Source organism: Tarenaya hassleriana, unplaced genomic scaffold (genome assembly GCF_000463585.1).
Source record: "Tarenaya hassleriana unplaced genomic scaffold, ASM46358v1 Cleome32, whole genome shotgun sequence".
In the NCBI taxonomy this organism is placed as follows: Eukaryota; Viridiplantae; Streptophyta; class Magnoliopsida; order Brassicales; family Cleomaceae; genus Tarenaya; species Tarenaya hassleriana.
The window spans coordinates 1,167,553-1,186,679 of NW_010966372.1; the positions used below are offsets into that span (position 1 = coordinate 1,167,553).

The 19,127-nt window shown below is 38.2% G+C and overlaps 5 protein-coding genes across 11 annotated transcripts; 3 read left to right on the forward strand and 2 right to left on the reverse strand.

Annotated features, from left to right (window-relative positions):
* The first annotated feature begins 263 nt into the window (after positions 1 to 263).
* On the forward strand, positions 264 to 3,558 carry LOC104821024 (polypyrimidine tract-binding protein homolog 1). Of its 4 annotated transcripts, none has more exons than XM_010551744.1 (10): positions 264 to 554; positions 787 to 996; positions 1,541 to 1,603; positions 1,687 to 1,760; positions 1,861 to 1,956; positions 2,068 to 2,125; positions 2,224 to 2,328; positions 2,417 to 2,498; positions 2,755 to 2,867; positions 3,083 to 3,558. In XM_010551744.1, the coding sequence occupies exons 1-10, from the start codon at positions 372 to 374 to the stop codon at positions 3,383 to 3,385; spliced, it is 1,287 nt and encodes a 428-aa protein (XP_010550046.1). In that variant the 5' UTR covers positions 264 to 371; the 3' UTR covers positions 3,386 to 3,558. The 4 variants fall into 4 exon arrangements, with proteins under 4 accessions (XP_010550046.1, XP_019058932.1, XP_010550047.1 ...); XM_019203387.1 differs by having other exon boundaries at positions 2,755 to 2,820; positions 3,083 to 3,176; XM_010551745.2 differs by lacking the exon at positions 264 to 554 and adding an exon at positions 1,301 to 1,402 and having other exon boundaries at positions 904 to 996.
* Positions 3,559 to 3,732: 174 nt separating this feature from the next.
* LOC104821168 (ESF1 homolog) lies at positions 3,733 to 4,803 on the reverse strand. The gene is made up of 3 exons (XM_010551966.1): positions 4,634 to 4,803; positions 4,310 to 4,498; positions 3,733 to 4,163 (listed from the first exon to the last, which is right to left on the reverse strand). Exons 1-3 carry the CDS (start codon positions 4,801 to 4,803, stop codon positions 3,902 to 3,904), a joined length of 621 nt encoding a protein of 206 aa, XP_010550268.1. The 3' UTR covers positions 3,733 to 3,901.
* Positions 4,804 to 5,142: 339 nt separating this feature from the next.
* On the reverse strand, positions 5,143 to 8,664 carry LOC104821026 (pre-rRNA-processing protein esf1-like). Its single transcript, XM_010551746.1, is given in 8 exon segments — positions 5,143 to 5,658; positions 5,805 to 6,478; positions 6,749 to 6,877; positions 6,991 to 7,153; positions 7,256 to 7,497; positions 7,758 to 7,832; positions 8,039 to 8,360; positions 8,362 to 8,664. Coding segments are annotated over 8 exon segments (2,070 nt in total). The 5' UTR covers positions 8,565 to 8,664; the 3' UTR covers positions 5,143 to 5,396.
* A 4,401-nt stretch (positions 8,665 to 13,065) lies between these two features.
* LOC104821027 (uncharacterized protein At5g19025) lies at positions 13,066 to 14,832 on the forward strand. 3 transcript variants are annotated; one of them, XM_010551748.2, is made up of 2 exons: positions 13,066 to 13,506; positions 13,631 to 14,832. In XM_010551748.2, exon 2 carries the CDS (start codon positions 13,927 to 13,929, stop codon positions 14,623 to 14,625), a length of 699 nt encoding a protein of 232 aa, XP_010550050.1. In that variant the 5' UTR covers positions 13,066 to 13,506; positions 13,631 to 13,926; the 3' UTR covers positions 14,626 to 14,832. The 3 variants fall into 3 exon arrangements, with proteins under 3 accessions (XP_010550050.1, XP_010550049.1, XP_010550052.1); XM_010551747.2 differs by having other exon boundaries at positions 13,645 to 14,832; XM_010551750.2 differs by having other exon boundaries at positions 13,668 to 14,832.
* A 1,630-nt stretch (positions 14,833 to 16,462) lies between these two features.
* LOC104821028 (50S ribosomal protein L27-like) lies at positions 16,463 to 18,217 on the forward strand. 2 transcript variants are annotated; one of them, XM_010551752.1, is made up of 5 exons: positions 16,463 to 16,567; positions 16,704 to 16,874; positions 17,245 to 17,367; positions 17,492 to 17,616; positions 17,780 to 18,217. In XM_010551752.1, exons 3-5 carry the CDS (start codon positions 17,274 to 17,276, stop codon positions 18,032 to 18,034), a joined length of 474 nt encoding a protein of 157 aa, XP_010550054.1. In that variant the 5' UTR covers positions 16,463 to 16,567; positions 16,704 to 16,874; positions 17,245 to 17,273; the 3' UTR covers positions 18,035 to 18,217. The 2 variants fall into 2 exon arrangements, with proteins under 2 accessions (XP_010550054.1, XP_010550053.1); XM_010551751.1 differs by lacking the exon at positions 16,704 to 16,874.
* Positions 18,218 to 19,127: the final 910 nt, after the last annotated feature.

A 19,127-nucleotide genomic window follows, 5' to 3' on the forward strand; every position in this document is an offset into this window, starting at 1 on the left:
AAAAAAGATATTTCCTAATTAGGAAATTAGCTCATATTGATTATTGTATTTATTTACGATTATTGTACTTACATTACTAATTATATTATCTGCAATTTGCAAAGATATCTCAAAAGAGGGAAGTTAGTTAGTTTTCTTAGGAGGACTAGAGTTTTAATTTTGGAAATTGAGGTAAGTACACAGAAAACCATATAAATTCTGGGTTCATTATCAAATATTTTTTCCCCTGATATTTTATTTTAGGCCCCCGATCTCCATCGCAAGAATCTACGCAGCTTCGTGGTCATCTCATCCCTCCACTGCTTTGCTTTGTGATCAAATACCTAAACTCGGACTCGAATCCAAAGAAGTTGGCGAAGCTCTTGCTGTAGATGTCGACGTCGAGCCAACCACAGTTCCGATACACGCAGACGCCGTCGAAGGTGCTTCACCTGCGGAATCTGCCATGGGAGTGCACGGAAGAGGAACTCATCCAGCTCTGCGACCCCTTCGGCAAAATCGTGAACACCAAGTGCAATGTCGGCGCCAATCGAAACCAGGCCTTTGTCGAATTTGTGAGATTTCTTTTTCTGTTTGATTATCTGGGTTCTGATTATTTTTCGATTCCTTGTTCCTGAGGTTTGATTAGACATGAAAGAACAAAACTTTCAGTTTCTGGTGGGCTATCACGGGACATTGTGTTGGCAATTCTGTCTTTTTGTTCTTCTTTCCCTCGTTTTCTCTCTTCTTCTCGTATTTGTTGGACTGAAGTTGTCTCTTTGACAAGATATGAATTGGAATTCGCAGGCAGATTTGAATCAAGCTATATCTATGGTTTCTTACTATGCTTCCTCGTCAGAGCCTGCACAAATTCGAGGGAAAATCGTCTATATTCAGTATTCAAACAGGCATGAAATAGTAAACAACAAGAGTCCTGGGGATGCCCCTGGAAATGTACTCTTGGTTACCATTGAGGGAGTGGAAGCTGGTGATGTGAGCATTGATGTAATTCACTTGGTAAGAGCCATTCTTTTCACTGAGTGTCCTAAAGTTCTTTATTTGCTGATACTGTTGGGCTGCTGATATTTATCGAAGAACGAAAGTGATGATTGTGCTGCACAATTTGTGCATGGTTGAGTCAGAAGATGTGTACATCATATGGAAACAACAATAACTCATCATCATATTGCTCCTAAAAGATCCATAATCGAACCGATCTGTGACACTAAACTTGTTACGATGTTGATCTTTGGTGTTACTTTGTTTTAAGACATTGGTTTCCAGTTATATTATCGGTCTTAATGGAATGCTTAAATCACAGATGGTGATGCCTCTTATTTAGTATCTTTTTGGAGACAGTTTGGAAATAGTAGCATGTTCGTCGTTCTCCTTTCTATGGTCTATCATGCCCGTAAATGGACAGGTGTCACTCTGCACTTATATCTTGCCTATTTGGGCTTCTCTTTGTCCAGAATCAATGACATTTGAGCTTCCGACTGGATTGCCTCCTTCTGTTCTTCCTCGTGCCATATGAATCATATCGAATCTTAGTTTGTTTCAGGTGTTTTCTGCTTTTGGTTTTGTGCACAAAATTGCGACATTCGAAAAAGCTGCCGGTTTCCAGGTGAGCCTTTTGGATCTATCTGGAAGATCTTGTCTTCCCAAACAATGATTCTGAGCTCATAATATGCCTCTACGACTTGCCAGGCATTAATTCAGTTTAGTGATCCGGAGACTGCATCAGCAGCACGGAACGCATTGGATGGGAGAAGCATCCCCAGGCATGCTTCAATTCATTCTGCATTCCTTCGGATCATTTGATCTCCTCTGATATATCTCTACCGATACTCTTTTATATGCTGTTGGGTTCTTTGAATTCAGGTACTTACTTCCGGAACACTTTGGTTCTTGTCATTTGCGTATATCTTACTCAGCTCATACTGATCTAAACATCAAATTTCAGTCCCACCGTAGCAGGTAATGTTGGCTTATGCCATGTGTGCTTCTGCATTTACTAGTAGTAGTGTTGTCTGCAAAATTTGTTTTACAGTGGCGGATTGATATTTTTGTTACTTCAATGTACACCAGAGATTACACAAATCCATACCTTCCGGTGAATCCTACTGCAATGGATGGGGCTATGCAGGTAATTTTTTCACACTTTACCTTTTTTCCATTTTTTTGCTAGCTTAATGTTCACTGGGTATATGGTAAATCTGAGCCTTTGAAATCATTGCCTTTCAGACTGCAGTTGGTCCTGATGGAAAGAAGGTAGAATTTCAGAGTAACGTCCTTCTCGCTTTGATTGAGAATATGCAGTATGCTGTCACTGTGGATGTTCTTCACACGGTGAGGAATTAATTGTATGCACTCTAAGCTTGCTGAAACGTTAAGACGGGTTTGCCCTTAAAATAATATTTCGCGTTTCCTCTTGTAGGTGTTCTCTGCATACGGATCCGTCCAGAAGATTGCTATATTTGAGAAGAATGGTGCTACACAGGCATTAATTCAATATCCTGGTACTTCCCTTGATGGGTTGCACTTGATTATAGGGATTTAAGAATCGGCTGTATACAAAAGCTGGTACAAAATCCCATCTTAGGGCATGATAGAGTTTTTTTTTTCAAGAGTCTAGACATGTCTGCTTGTGCATCTCATTGATGATTCTGACCAATGATGAGTGTCTTTGTTTGTGATTAGATACTGGGCTTGTAATTATGTTCAGGGTTGAAAAAGAAGTTTTCTCGTATGTTTTATCAAATTTCTTTTCTGTAGATATACCCACGGCAGCAGTTGCTAAAGAGGCTCTGGAGGGACACTGCATATATGATGGTGGCTATTGTAAGCTTCGTCTATCATACTCTCGTCATACTGATCTCAATGTAAAGGTACATAGATTTGTGCTTTTTGAGTTTTACCCTAAAAAAGAGACCGAAATAATGGGACGCTGCTCGATATGATGTGATGATCATTCATTATGAACGTATGCTTTCTTGACGCTTCCAGACAGTCTCCCCCTTATTCCTGGCCCGGAAATCTTAATCATCTTGTGGTTTAACCCTAACCCCAATCTTTCTTTTTCCTTTCTGTCCCGTGTTTTTAGGCTTTTAGCGACAAAAGCAGAGACTACACACTCCCCGATCTGAGTCTGCTCGTAACCCAGAAAGTCCCGGCTCTCTCAGCAGCTGCCCAGACAACTTGGCAAGAGCCGCTGGTCCAACCGCTGAACTCGGGAGCCGGGACTGCATATACATCAATGCCCGGTATTTATCCCAGCCAAATGGACCCAACATCTTTGCCTGTTTATGCAACATCAGCTGTTCCTGCATATGCTACGGCCTCATCCCCTTCTGGTTCTGCACGGGCGCCTCAACAGGTGCAGAACCACCCTCCTTATTACGGTTGAGTACATTGGTGTTTCTGTTTTTTTTCCTTCTTACTTTGGAACTCGCAAAGTGACTGGCTTAGCCATGTTTGCTCACAATGCCCTGAAAACTTGGTATCTTCAGGTGTCTGATTTCACCACCGGTCATGTAATGTGTGACCGTCCTTTGGCTATTCGCGTCTTAGTTCTTCGATCTCTCATCGGTTTGTGTTATTGTCCGGAGAGAAACGACCGGTCGGTCAAATCTTTTGCTGAATTTCAGGTTGAGCCCGAGATGTACATATCTCATCTCAAATCTTTCAAAACCGTCATTCTGAAAACACGTACATATGAATTGAGAAACTATTGGCAAACAAACAGCGACAAGGTATTGGCATATCGAAACATGCTCATTATGTATAGTGTGTTCGACCAAAAAGACGAGACATAACAAAAATCTCTTTGGCAATTACGGGCAGAGACATTCTTCCCCAATATGAATTGAGAATCTATTAACCTTATTCGCTACAGCTTACAGAAACCATGTCTTCCTCCCTCTCATTTTGCCATAGCTTTGGCTTTCTTCTTAATCCGCTGAACCAATGCAGATGATTCCGGCTTCTTTCCTTGCTTTTTCTCTGTGTCTTTCTGCTGGATTTTCATCTTAACCGATCTGATTGCTGAAGACAAATCATGTTTCTCTTTCTTAGAGTCCAAGGCACCTGATTTTGCAGTGTCATCTGATTTAGCCGTTGCCTGCTTTGAGCTTCTCTGGTCACCATTCTGCTTCTGAGAGAGTTGCCTAGCATAAGCCGCACTCCTGCCAGCCCCCAAAATGTATAAAGTTTCAGTATTAGTGCATGAATGTACAAAGTCATATTTGTATGCTCATCCACATGCATTTACCTGTTAGTAATGCTAACAAATTAAATAAATTAGATTAGGGGATCTGTTTCATCGGTGTACCTTTTGAACTGAGGATCTGTAGGGTCTAAAGCAAACAGAGAGGAAGTGAAGAGGGCTGAAAATCTCGGGTCATCGAGATCCGCATCTGGTATCTTCTCTTCCGCAATTTGTATTTTGCCCTTTTTACCCTTCCGTCTTATGTTGTAACCCTTGACATCTTGACGCTTCCAGACAGTCTCCCCCTTATTCCTGGCCCGGAAATCTTAATCATCTTGTGGTTTAACCCTAACCCCAATCTTTCTTTTTCCTTTCTGTCCCGTGTTTTTAGGCTTTTAGCGACAAAAGCAGAGACTACACACTCCCCGATCTGAGTCTGCTCGTAACCCAGAAAGTCCCGGCTCTCTCAGCAGCTGCCCAGACAACTTGGCAAGAGCCGCTGGTCCAACCGCTGAACTCGGGAGCCGGGACTGCATATACATCAATGCCCGGTATTTATCCCAGCCAAATGGACCCAACATCTTTGCCTGTTTATGCAACATCAGCTGTTCCTGCATATGCTACGGCCTCATCCCCTTCTGGTTCTGCACGGGCGCCTCAACAGGTGCAGAACCACCCTCCTTATTACGGTTGAGTACATTGGTGTTTCTGTTTTTTTTCCTTCTTACTTTGGAACTCGCAAAGTGACTGGCTTAGCCATGTTTGCTCACAATGCCCTGAAAACTTGGTATCTTCAGGTGTCTGATTTCACCACCGGTCATGTAATGTGTGACCGTCCTTTGGCTATTCGCGTCTTAGTTCTTCGATCTCTCATCGGTTTGTGTTATTGTCCGGAGAGAAACGACCGGTCGGTCAAATCTTTTGCTGAATTTCAGGTTGAGCCCGAGATGTACATATCTCATCTCAAATCTTTCAAAACCGTCATTCTGAAAACACGTACATATGAATTGAGAAACTATTGGCAAACAAACAGCGACAAGGTATTGGCATATCGAAACATGCTCATTATGTATAGTGTGTTCGACCAAAAAGACGAGACATAACAAAAATCTCTTTGGCAATTACGGGCAGAGACATTCTTCCCCAATATGAATTGAGAATCTATTAACCTTATTCGCTACAGCTTACAGAAACCATGTCTTCCTCCCTCTCATTTTGCCATAGCTTTGGCTTTCTTCTTAATCCGCTGAACCAATGCAGATGATTCCGGCTTCTTTCCTTGCTTTTTCTCTGTGTCTTTCTGCTGGATTTTCATCTTAACCGATCTGATTGCTGAAGACAAATCATGTTTCTCTTTCTTAGAGTCCAAGGCACCTGATTTTGCAGTGTCATCTGATTTAGCCGTTGCCTGCTTTGAGCTTCTCTGGTCACCATTCTGCTTCTGAGAGAGTTGCCTAGCATAAGCCGCACTCCTGCCAGCCCCCAAAATGTATAAAGTTTCAGTATTAGTGCATGAATGTACAAAGTCATATTTGTATGCTCATCCACATGCATTTACCTGTTAGTAATGCTAACAAATTAAATAAATTAGATTAGGGGATCTGTTTCATCGGTGTACCTTTTGAACTGAGGATCTGTAGGGTCTAAAGCAAACAGAGAGGAAGTGAAGAGGGCTGAAAATCTCGGGTCATCGAGATCCGCATCTGGTATCTTCTCTTCCGCAATTTGTATTTTGCCCTTTTTACCCTTCCGTCTTATGTTGTACCCCTTGACCCCCCCCCCATCCACTGCCTTCTCATCGGCCAGTAACAACTCCAGCTCGGCTCGGCTTGCTTCTTCTGCTTCTTCCTTCTCAGAATGCTTCTTCTTTTTAATAGGAGGCTCTTCCACAAAGAAGTCATCAGCATCTTCTGTCACAGCCTCTCTATCAGTATCATTACCATAACCATCATCATCATCATCATCATCAGAAGATGAAGAATCATCTTTGTTGTCTTTATTCTTCCTAGCCTTCTTTCTCTCCCGTCTCTTCCTTAGATAGGCCTCCCAAACTGTTTCTGACTTTTTTTCCTTCTTTTCAATAATGCGTTTACTCAAATCTTCTAACCCGGTATTGAATGTCACCTCCATATCCTGATCCTTATCCTCCTCTTCATCAGAACCATTATCTCCAGACTGAACCAGAGCACGGTATTTGTCTTTCATCTTCTCCTTTTTATCCGGCTTATCTTCATCATCATTAGATTCACTTTCATCAGAAGCCAAAAACTCCTTCATTTCAAGTTCAGCCATCTGTAACGAAAACACTCACAGTATGAGAACACAAAAACAGAATATATAGCAACATTGAAAAACTCTGGCAGTTCATTATGAAACCTCCACGATCGCCTGCCAGTGGAAGGCTTTCTGTGTTCAGTCAATCTACGCAGAGTGAATCGGTCCCTAAGGAACCCCCGAAAGGGCTGCCGTCCGATGGGTACACGAAAGTGACGAAGTTGCTTTGACTACAAAACCATGCCTCTAACAGGAAGTAACATTACTCATAAACAGTTAAATATATACCTGATCGGGTTTGAACTTTCGCTTCAAGGTCTTGACACGGTGAGGCTCATCTTCATCCCAAGAAAGATTGACTTTGCTCAACTGCAGAGCTCGACTATGAAAATCCAAACCGACATAGCTTGCAGGTGCCTGAATTAATCAAAATTTTAATTAACTATTAGTCAGTGTTCTGCATAATATCAGAAGTGTATCCACCATATGCTGCCATAAGTTGACAACCGAAAGAAGTTGCAAAAATGAACCTCGGTTGCAACATCACGAGGTGGATGTTTGAATTCCATGGAATCCGGAATAAATCTTAAGTCGAGCTTGTTTGATGACCTCTCAAACTCAACTCCGTCACATGTCTTATATAGGTAATCTGCAGTGGCACTGGAATCACATTCTACAACTGCATAATAATATCTGCAACAAGAGCAATACAGTATATGTTTTAGTTAGGTCTTCAATCTTGCAGATAACCCAACAAATCCACGCCATAAAAGTTTGCCTAGAATTTGAACTCACTTTAATCTACTAATTTCGTAAGCACGTAATTTCTGGTTGATGATGTCCTCGTCCTCTTCTTCTTCATCTTCTTCATTGTCATCATCTTCACTCTTTTTATCACCATCAAATAAACCAGCAGGCCCATGGATTTCCTCCTCTTTCATGCGCTGAAGTCCAAACTCAGATGGATAGACAGCTACCGACAAAATTTGCCCACCTTTTGGCAGAAACGAACTCAAAACTACAAACAAGTCCGATGCCTATGTATCACCAAAGAAATCAGTCAACAGCCAGCAAAGTTAAACGTAAAAACAAGGCATAAAATCAGAAAGCTCGAGGCTTTTCAAGCACAGATGCGAAAATCAGCAAGCAAATGGACACATTGCTATGCTGCAAAACCACACGATTTCATTTCATGCCGGATCCATAACAAACCAATTGTTGGGCAATAATACGCAGAAGATTACCATAAACATAGACACCAATTTCCAGAACACATAATCAGCACATGAGAACTCACCGAGACATGTGTCCAGTCCATGTTCACGATTGCCACTCTGCGGGTTTCTTTGTCAATCTCTGGTATATTTTCTTCCTATTACACAGCACATAACCAAATTTCATATCAGGAAATCATTATTCCTCAACAACAAAACCAGCATTCAAATCCCAATCCGTTCCTCAACAACTAAACCAGCATTCAAATCACAATCCGAGCAAAAAACCTATCTTGATTGATCCTATTGAGCAGGAAATTAAGCATCTTGATCACCTCATACAGAGATAGTTAGAAGTATTTACCACCAATTCAGGTCTTCCACCTTCATAAATAAGCTCATCGTCATCATCATCATCTTCACTTGTGGATACCTCTTCTTCTTCGCCCTCCTCGCCATCTTCATCCCCCGTTTCTGCCTCCTCGCCATCTTCATCTTCCGATTCCTCCTGTCCGGATCCTTCATCCGACGAATCCGATTTCGCATTCATCCCTCCCTCGCTATCTTCCTCGGACTCATCCTCGCTCTCTCCGTCAATATCATCTTCTTCTTCCTTCGTGTGTTTTTGCTTCTCTTCTTCTATACGATAATACTCCCGCAGTGAATCCTTGCCACTCCTCCCTTCTCGGAGCCGAGGCCGAGCTGACCCGCTTGTCGGTGAAGACGCGCTTGAATCGATCGTCGATCGCCACCTTCGTCTCGCGCTTCGGAACCCTACGAAACCTCGGGTCGGTGTGCGCCGACGCGAACCGTGGGTCCGTGATGATCTGTTTATCCGGCGGGCCGCTGCCACCGTCTGGCTTGCGCTGCTTCTTGTTCTTCGAACCCATTGTCGGGAAACCACTGCTAAGAAGAGGGTGGAAGCGGAAGGCGAAGCTAGGGCTTTAGATATCGTGTCTTCCTGCCAGAATCGGACTGCTAGGGTTTTAATTGTTGCCACTCCTCGAGTCTGATTAACCTATATATCTCACGCTTATCGCTTAGAAATTAGAATAATCTCAATAAATTAATTATTCTCAAAAAAGTTAATATATTTTTAAATTACGAATGTAGTTAGATATATAATAGAATCTATATATTATATTATTATATTATATAAAAGTACAGTGGATTCACACGGGCATGACACGTGTCCACTTTTTTTTTAAAAATTTTTTTTACAATTCTGATTCTAATTAATTGTTTTTGCAATTCTGATTCTAATTATTAAAGTCAAGATAGAGTAAATAATATTCAAAACTTTTATTTATTGGATTGGATCAAGGTTTTGTAAATATAATTAAAAGTCTCCGCAATTCCAATTCCATTAAAGAGGCTCAAAAATCTTTGAGACGGTTTAAGGGTATTTAAAGTGAGTTTTAAATTCATTGATGATTAATTAATTCAATTAAAAAAATTCTAAACTATAAAATGAAAAATATGTTATCGCTTTCTCATCAACGATATCAATTTGATGATGGAGGAATAGACAGTGATTTCCAGGCGAGGCTTAGCTAATCTACGTAGAATGTGAGTTTTTTTTTATGTTTTGTATATTATTGTGTGTATTATATTATTATCATCGTCATCGTATCAATACTTTTTTTAATAACATTAAAGTTGATCCCAAGTGGTTATTTGACTAATATAAATGTGAGTTTTTTTTTTGTGATCCATGATACAAAATTCGTAGAATTCATATACATTTGTTTTGATTGTCTATATTTGAACCACAACTTATATAATTTTACAAAATCGGTTTGACTTATTCTATACCAAAAATGGTATGAGGTATTGATTAAACATGAACCAAATGTTATTCCAAACGATATAATTTTCTAATTACACAATAATAAATCATTGTTGAAATATTTAATATTGAACTAATGTACATTAAGTAATTTGAAAATTGGTGTTTTTGATCATGTGCATGTGATACTATCATAGTACGAAATTTCTTTGTGAGTATATATATACATATGCATTGTTTTGGTGGATTATACATATACATACTTATATATATGTATGTATAGTCTTAAAAAAGAAGATAACTATGGGAGAAACAGTTATGAGTTGTGCCAAAGTGTAACTCTTATGGCCTTTTATGTCTAGAAACTAAATGTGGCAAAAAATATCAGGTTTTTTTTTTAAATCTTCCTCTTTTTATTTCTAAGTTCCAAATTTTTGTTTTTCGGTTGTGATTGTTCTTCGTCATCTTCTTCAAAGGAAACAAGGGATAATATTTTCCAGTGGCTTTTACCATCTTTAAACCCTACTTCCATGTCTACTCATTTCGCTTTTTAGTCCACCTATCCCTTCATTTCGGGCTCTGAAAAAACATAAACATGTTCTCCTTTTTGGACAACTTGGGAGGAGGACCAACTAAAGAAGGAGGATGAACCATGGATGAAGAGATGATCCTGTAGGGTGAAGGAGCATCGAAGGAATGTAGGTCTGCCTCCTCTGACGGCGGGTGAAGGTTGGTGGTGGTTATGAAGAAAAAGCATGGAGGGTATATTATTTTGGAGAAATTAATAAAAAAAGATTATTTCTTATCTATCCAATTATTTAATATGCAGATGGATCATATAAAAAAAGTTTTGTTATATGTTTATATTTAATTAATCCTTCAATAGTTTAAAAAAATAATCATGATATGAAATCATCAAAATATTTAAATCTTTTATAGGGAGAATTCCATAAAAATATTGAATTATAAAAAAAAAACTAAATAAACTACGAACTATTTCATTTTCAGAAAAAATACACTATCACGTTATCTTGACATTTAAAAAAAATTATCATTTAAAACCATAAAAAAAAACAAAATATATTACATTTAACTTTAAAACTATTAATGTTTTTTAAAATAAATTCATACATATTTTTTAATATACGCTAATATTTTTAACTTCTATATAATATGTATCCACATAATTAATTTCATAAAGTATATAAACTATTATCAATACAAATTATTATATGATATATTAATATAATATATATATATATACTTATACGAAGATACAAAAATAATAATAATAATACATATAAATATTGATGAGATTATATAGGTTTAACATTATACCAATGTTTTATTATGAAATATTTAATAATCTATTAACCATATTTTTGATAATTACGTTCTTCAGATATCCTTAAATTTACCAAAAATTAAATTCAGTCATCTAATCAGTAAATTTTATTAAAACATTATTTCAACTTCCATATTCTAACTATTTATTCTATATTATAACCGATAAAAATATAAAATCAAATATTTAAATCTGGTGCTGTTTTATGGATCCGAGGGTTCGATCGGGGTTCGATCAGATTGAACTCACCTTGTGATCCGATTATCATGAGTTGTGCCAAAGTGTAACTCTTATGGCCTTTTATGTCTAGAAACTAAATGTGGCAAAAAATATCAGGTTTTTTTTTTAAATCTTCCTCTTTTTATTTCTAAGTTCCAAATTTTTGTTTTTCGGTTGTGATTGTTCTTCGTCATCTTCTTCAAAGGAAACAAGGGATAATATTTTCCAGTGGCTTTTACCATCTTTAAACCCTACTTCCATGTCTACTCATTTCGCTTTTTAGTCCACCTATCCCTTCATTTCGGGCTCTGAAAAAACATAAACATGTTCTCCTTTTTGGACAACTTGGGAGGAGGACCAACTAAAGAAGGAGGATGAACCATGGATGAAGAGATGATCCTGTAGGGTGAAGGAGCATCGAAGGAATGTAGGTCTGCCTCCTCTGACGGCGGGTGAAGGTTGGTGGTGGTTATGAAGAAAAAGCATGGAGGGTATATTATTTTGGAGAAATTAATAAAAAAAGATTATTTCTTATCTATCCAATTATTTAATATGCAGATGGATCATATAAAAAAAGTTTTGTTATATGTTTATATTTAATTAATCCTTCAATAGTTTAAAAAAATAATCATGATATGAAATCATCAAAATATTTAAATCTTTTATAGGGAGAATTCCATAAAAATATTGAATTATAAAAAAAAAACTAAATAAACTACGAACTATTTCATTTTCAGAAAAAATACACTATCACGTTATCTTGACATTTAAAAAAAATTATCATTTAAAACCATAAAAAAAAACAAAATATATTACATTTAACTTTAAAACTATTAATGTTTTTTAAAATAAATTCATACATATTTTTTAATATGCGCTAATATTTTTAACTTCTATATAATATGTATCCACATAATTAATTTCATAAAGTATATAAACTATTATCAATACAAATTATTATATGATATATTAATATAATATATATATATATACTTATACGAAGATACAAAAATAATAATAATAATACATATAAATATTGATGAGATTATATAGGTTTAACATTATACCAATGTTTTATTATGAAATATTTAATAATCTATTAACCATATTTTTGATAATTACGTTCTTCAGATATCCTTAAATTTACCAAAAATTAAATTCAGTCATCTAATCAGTAAATTTTATTAAAACATTATTTCAACTTCCATATTCTAACTATTTATTCTATATTATAACCGATAAAAATATAAAATCAAATATTTATTTTAAAAAAAATCTCATTTAAAATATGAATCATAAAATCAAAAGCAAAATATATTATATTTAATTTTAAAATTAATAATAAAAAGTTTTAAAAAATTATATATATTTTTCGTCCGCGCGATGCGCGCGGGTTATTATCTAGTTATAAAAAATTAATTATTGATGATTTTTTTTTAAAATTGTATTGAGCTTATTATATTGAGGAAAATAAAGCCATGTGATTATGTGTTACAAATCATATAAATATCAACTTTCATGTGAAATATTGTTAATATTAGTAATGGGCTTATATTTGGGCCTCTGAACTGTTTATTATAAAACCAAATCAAGAGCCCAAATCTTTGACAATTCCAGTGGATGTATTTCCTTTAATTGTTTCATTTGTTTTTTTCCAGAAAACGCTAAATAAATATTTTTACAATTATAATGAAACGGTGTTTGGGAAATTATTAAAAATATTTTGTTTATATCATATTAATGGGCCTTCTACCAAAACCATTACACCTTAAAGTTGTGATAGATGCTTAGATTCAGTCCATCAGAACCTATTTCTTACTTTATAGTTAAAGATATGATAGTATATTACAAACTTTAGTATTATTATAATGTGAACGAAGTGGGTGAAACCCGGAAAAGGTGACCCACAAAATCACCAAAGCATAAATAAATTAGCCTTAAGAGAAAATAACAGTTACTAACCAATATAATATATATATATATATTAAAATAAAATTATAGGAAAAAAATAAAATTTTGGGTTATGATCTGAACAAAGTCCATTCAAGGGTTACTACACCTCTGCACGAACGATTGTGCTCTCGTCGCTCATTATCTTAACGCGTGTTGTGACTTTCCCTCTTCCTTCTCCTCTCCTGCGTTCAATCGATTTGGAACCCCAATAAAAAAAACTTGAATGATGATGACCATGATTACGATGACGACGATGATACAAATTCATCGTGTGTGTTGAGTATTTTCTTCTTCTTCAGAATTCTTCTTCGTTCCTCTCTTCGATTCATCCATAGCGTAGCGTGAATCAATCTCGATTAGGCCGCCTCCTGTTCTGTTCCGGATCGATTTCCGAGGCTTTTATATTGTTGATCGGATTTGAATAGCCGGGTTATTCATTTCTGTTACCTGGATAGCGACGAAGCCCGATTCGTTTGTTTGAATTGGGAAATTACAAACTTTTCAGTTCTGGGCGATTTTTCATCAGGTAGGTTGATCTGATTTTGGGTTTTTGAATTTAATCCGAGGGTTCGATCGGGGTTCGATCAGATTGAACTCACCTTGTGATCCGATTATCAGCTGAACTCGAAACTTCTCACGTTTCTGGAAAGTTTTCATTTTTCAGGACGCTGGTCGATCTGGTTTCAGGTTTTGCTCGCCGGTTTGAACGGTAATCGCGATTGGAATTCGGGATTTCCATCGGATTGAATCGGGGTTCATTCAAATTGTCAGCTTAATCGAAGCTATATCTCCAAAAGTTCGGAAATTTGGCTGGAGTCAGGATTCGATCTGATTCGGCTTTTTGGCTCAGCTGTTTTGATCCGAAATCGTGCGATTTAGTTAGCTGGTATCGAGTCAGATTCAGTCAGGGCTTCTTCCAGACTTTCAGGAGCTCCTAGTTTCTGAGATGGTACATTTCCATAGCTCGATCTCGGTCTGCAACTCCATCGAGCAAACTCCGGCACCGAACATGGCGAACTCAATCAACTCAGCAGATTTGCATCCGAAACCGAGGAACAGTAGAAAGTCCTACACATCACCGAGCTCGAGCTGTCCTAAGTTTCCTGTCTGCGATGGATCACGATCGGCCGCCATCGACGTGGTGATCCTGATCGCGGTGATCACAGCCTGCGGCTTCCTGTTCTTCCCTTACATCAAATTCGTCACTGTTAAATCGGCACAACTCTTGGCAGAGCTCTCTTGTTTGGCCAAGGAAGAGATTTTGCGGAACCCAATAGTGTATGGATCCATAGCTCTGAGCATATCATGTGCAGCCATCTCTGCCTGGGTAGTTGTGCTCTTGTGCACCACCACCCAAAAATGCGGGAAGCCTAATTGCAGAGGCCTTAAGAAAGCTGCAGAGTTCGATATCCAGCTGGAGACGGAGGACTGTGTGAAGAGCTCGAACAGCTCTTGCGCAGGTGGCAAGAACAAAAGGGGATTGTTTGAGTTGCCACGTGATCATCACCGCGAATTGGAGGCCGAGCTGAAGAAAATGGCGCCCACCAATGGACGAGCCGTTCTGGTTTTCAGGGCGAGGTGCGGTTGTTCTGTCGGGAGATTAGAGGTTCCCGGGCCGAAGAAGCAAAGGAAGATCAAGAAATGAAAAGGTTCCATCTTTTTCTCCAAAGATCGTCCTTACACCGATGTTATATGAGTAGCTATGACACCTTTTCGGGTTAGTTATTCTCATAACCTTTTACAGGAACTTATATCTTTATCCATGTGTCTAAATAAGATGAATATACGATGGGAATAAACAGTGTAAGGATATTGCGAAAATGGTTATAGTGATGAATGTTTCTTTTACTTCTTTGATCGCTCCTTTACTTTCCTTATGCTCTGATTTAAGGTAAGTTTAGGTTATCTGGTTGGTTTCTGCCATAAAGTTTGGAACTTTCTGCAGAATCTCTGCCAAAAGAGCTCAGGCTTCTAAGTGCAAGAACAGAGCTTAAAAGCTTGAGTTTCTCTAAGCTCTAATGGAGTTTATCACCAATATACACAGCTGAGCTTGTCAACGAAAAATCCCAAAACACATTCTTATAAAACAATAGAAGCAGTTTGTATCAAAACGTTCATTATTGATGCTCAGCAGCAGCGGCAAGAACTTCCTCATACTTCTCTGCAGCGTTATCCCAGTGGAGATCTTGCTTCATTCCTCTTCTCTGAATCCCTTCCCAACTCTGCTTTTTACTCCCTTTATGTCAACAAACAGTTCCCTAATGCTTGTATCAGTTTACTCGCTTCTGCGCTGTCAAATGTCCAACCTAGACCCGTTTCGTTAATCGGGTCAAATGGCTGAACCATATCCCCTCATACGGCATGGACCAGGGGGGTTGAGCCGTAGCTCGAGGGCATTCTTATATCATGTGGGGGGCTGTTTTCGCTGAGAAGCCAACCCATCCTCTTGCTTTGTCCCTGTATTGGTTCTCCAACGGTCTGAGAATTGCCTCCAAGTCTTGTCGTTCTGTTCCCAACATAACCAGCTGAACGTCCTGTCCCGTCCATCATCCATGGAACCGACTCAGCTACCAGATCAATACCCTTCCGGTGATCCAACCTTCCAATAAAACCAATCACTGGAACATCTGGTCAGACTGGTAAGCCGAGCTCTTTCTGTATTGCAGCCATGTCTACTGAGTTTTACCCTTTTGAAGCGTCTCCAATGAATAGTCTGTATAGCCATCATACTGAAAATGAATATCAAATCTAGGGTCCCATTCTTTTGAATCAATTCCGTTCAAGATTCATCAGGATTTCCAATCACTCCTTGAGCTTTTCAGCTCCCATGGCTGACAGTGACAACTCTATCAGCAGCTTTCAGACCACCTGCAAAAATGTTGAGAGGGTTTGCTGAAATGTACACTCTTTTTCCTTGTTTCCATCTAGTTTCGCTTCAACTAGAACAAATATTACAACCTTTTTCATTGTCTGGTGATTATTAACGTAATCTCTGGTTATTGTCTCGAGTTTTGTTGCTCTCTTTTTCCATTGCTCATATAAATGCATGGGGATCTCCTTCACAACTCACCCAAATCGAGTAAATGTGATGATCCGGTTAAGCTATTTTAATTAACAGGAAAGTACTAAACCGGTCATAGCTGACGATCTTCTGACTTTCTCTGGTTTAGATGGTTTGGTAGTTTGGTTTGGAGATGGGCCTTGGTCGTGCTAATAACTTTAGGGGTGGAATTGTAAAGCATTCGAAATTTCAGGGCCTAAAATGAAAGATGGGTCTAATGTTCTAGAGCACCACGTTGGGCCGAATATCATGTCATGTCCATTCACTTTAACAGTAGTAGGCAAATATTTGAAATCATCGAGAAGTTATGAAATTGTTTTTAATTAGAGGGGATTTATTTGTTTCAAATTAAAATGTTGAGGTGTAAATGTAAAAACAAATGAAATACAGACCCATTCGCACGTAATTTATTGTCACTTCGAACGATACTCTCCCTCCCCTTTCCTCTTCGTGTCTCCGTCGCCGCCACCGTTTTCTTTTTCAGGACTCGCCGCCTGTGTGTTTCCGCCGGCATCGAAAGTCTCGGGTAAGTTAATTCCTATTCTTCTCCTCCTCCTAGGTTTGAGCTCGGGCTGACGTTGGGCATGGAGTAACCTGCCGTTTTACGCCGTATTTTACTCGGCTAGGGTCTTGGATTCTGAGCCCGTTGTTCTATGATCTAGATGGACCTTGCAATTCCGCCTGATTCACCGTGAAACGGTGAATTTGATCCGAGTTTTGGTGGCAAGTAAGGGCTTTTACGGTGGAATTATCGCCCACGGAAAGCCAAAATCGACCTCGGAATTTAGGTTACTGGTGGCTTCCAGCGGGAACCGGATTGATTAGTGATTTTGGTATAATTTTTGAAATCTGAGTCATTATAGTTAACAAATGATTATTCGATCGACAATGCTCACGTTCTGGATTGCTACGTGAAACTGAAAACTAGAAAGCCGATTAACAGGACTTAAGGAATGTTGACTTGGAATTAAGGTTAAGATTGCTGTCTGTTTGATAAAAGTTACAGAATCCCATGGCTGTAAACTTGAAGATGGGAAGAAGCTACCTACACGTTCTCTTTGGTTTTCAGGGAGATTACTTTTTTGAGGAATGAGGTTTCTTATATTGTTGAGTTTTTCTGTAACTAAATTTCCATGGAAAATACAGGGGGGTGTTGCTGTATTGCAGTGGTTTGCATTGATCTTCTGAATGGCTATTGTGCAGGTGCTCTCTCTCTTTTTGAAATTCTAAAAATGAATGTATTCAATTCAGCTGCATCGATATGCAGAAGGGTTAGTTTGAGGGAACTGATCTCCGAAGCTCCCGTATACAATAGCTGCATTTCTGGTATTAGTTTGTCTATTTCAGCTTTCTTGTGATGAGTTTCCATCTCTATCTGATCTTTCTGGTTCTGGTATCACTTAGTGACCCATTTGGTTACTTCCTCTTTTTTTTTTCTCTGTGGTGTTAGATGGTTCTTCCAACGGGTTGAGCGTGGTTTTTAAGCGTTGGGCTACTAAGAAGACCGCTGGATCCACAAAGAATGGGCGAGACTCTAAGCCCAAGAATCTTGGTGTCAAGAAATTCGGAGGAGAGGTAAGACTCCAAGCCGAGTAGGATCCTCTCATGCGTATGATTAGGACTATGCGTACACGTATAGGAAAGAAAAGAAATGGTTGATTTCTGCAGGGCAAATACACTTTAGTTGATTTCTTGTTAGCTGAAACTTCAGGGCAAATGCATATGTATGTTTCTGCAGAATGTGATACCGGGAAACATCATAGTCCGACAAAGGGGAACACGGTTTCACCCAGGGGACTATGTCGGGATTGGTAAGGACCACACCCTCTTCGCATTGAAGGAAGGGCGTGTGAGATTTGAGACGCACAAACTGAGCGGACGCAAGTGGGTGCACGTTGATCCGAAGGAGGGTCATGTTCTTCACCCTGTCTTCCTGAAAGCTTCTGCTGCTGCTGCCTCTGATTCAACAAAGATGGATACAGCTTCTTTGTGAAACTCAGGTTCACAAGGTTTTGATCCCAAAAAAAAATCTCTCTTTTGTTTGCCTGTTTAAATGCGTTGAAACAGCAAAACTCTGAGACATTTCAAGTGCTCTGTTTCCTGTTTACTGTTAAAGACTTTTTGAGTCTTGTCTTTGTGTCAGCTGCTTCATCCAAAAACCCTCGACGCCTCCTTTGATCGATGAATTGTATTTTACATACGAAACCATGCGAAGCCCAATCACGCAACATTACACTTTAAATGTGACGGTTCAAAAAAGAAAACAAAAGAATATGCTAAATCCCATTCTTTGTTTTTCCAATGTTCTTTTATATTTTTTGGATTTTCTTTTTTGTCATTAAGACAAATCCATGTTCCTTCGGTCATTTAATAATAATGATATACACACATATATATAAGATGAGATGAGCCAACTCGTTTTCGCCATTAACGCGCTTTGGACCCCATCACTACAAGTTGTTACGCATATGGACAAAAACTATTAAAAAAAATCCTTTTTATAATTATTTCCTTGTTGTAAATTGAATTTTCAGACATCTAGACAGTAGTCCAAACTAGGAACTAAACCTCCTCCATACATTCCGTGAAATGTAAATTTACTTAATATAAGAACCGAACGCACTATTTTTTTAAAAGAAAAAAAATTCATGTATATCCATTTAACATACATAATATAATAAAAATATTAAAAACGATTACATGGGTCCATGATTAAATAATAATTAAAAAAAGGAGTGAAAATTATCCTCGTTATGGGCAAATACGGATACGTAAGTGTCGGTTTGTCACGTTCGTCATTACAATATCCTAACTAAAAGTATGGTCATTTCAGCCTTTTATTATTTATTTTAAATTCCTTTCTTCATTAATTAATTATATTGGAGTACAATCTTAATACGAGTGGTAATTCAAGCTCACATATCCGACCAAGTACAAATCTCTTCATCATTCTCCTATTCAATCGTGTGTGGAAGGACGTAATTAATCCTTTTAATTTTTTTTTAATTTAATTAATTAATAATCTCGATGACAAAAGTTTAACTCATTAGACCCGAAATTAAGCGCACATGGTTCGATCCGGACGT

Excerpts from the sequence above, each read along its gene's own strand:
- LOC104821024 (XM_010551744.1), top strand. The coding sequence starts at position 372 with ATGTCGACGTCGAGCCAACCACAGTTCCGATACACGCAGACGCCGTCG. Across the intron at positions 1,604-1,686 it reads AAAAAGCTGCCGGTTTCCAG|GCATTAATTCAGTTTAGTGA; the intron begins GTGAGCCTTTTG and ends ACGACTTGCCAG. Across the intron at positions 2,499-2,754 it reads GGCATTAATTCAATATCCTG|ATATACCCACGGCAGCAGTT; the intron begins GTACTTCCCTTG and ends TCTTTTCTGTAG.
- LOC104821168 (XM_010551966.1), bottom strand. The coding sequence starts at position 4,803 with ATGCAGGAACAGCTGATGTTGCATAAACAGGCAAAGATGTTGGGTCCA. Across the intron at positions 4,499-4,633 it reads AGAGAGCCGGGACTTTCTGG|GAATAAGGGGGAGACTGTCT; the intron begins GTTACGAGCAGA and ends TTTCCGGGCCAG. Across the intron at positions 4,164-4,309 it reads ACAGATCCTCAGTTCAAAAG|GAGTGCGGCTTATGCTAGGC; the intron begins GTACACCGATGA and ends GGGGGCTGGCAG.
- LOC104821027 (XM_010551748.2), top strand. The coding sequence starts at position 13,927 with ATGGTACATTTCCATAGCTCGATCTCGGTCTGCAACTCCATCGAGCAA.
- LOC104821028 (XM_010551752.1), top strand. The coding sequence starts at position 17,274 with ATGAATGTATTCAATTCAGCTGCATCGATATGCAGAAGGGTTAGTTTG. Across the intron at positions 17,368-17,491 it reads ATACAATAGCTGCATTTCTG|ATGGTTCTTCCAACGGGTTG; the intron begins GTATTAGTTTGT and ends CTGTGGTGTTAG. Across the intron at positions 17,617-17,779 it reads TCAAGAAATTCGGAGGAGAG|AATGTGATACCGGGAAACAT; the intron begins GTAAGACTCCAA and ends ATGTTTCTGCAG.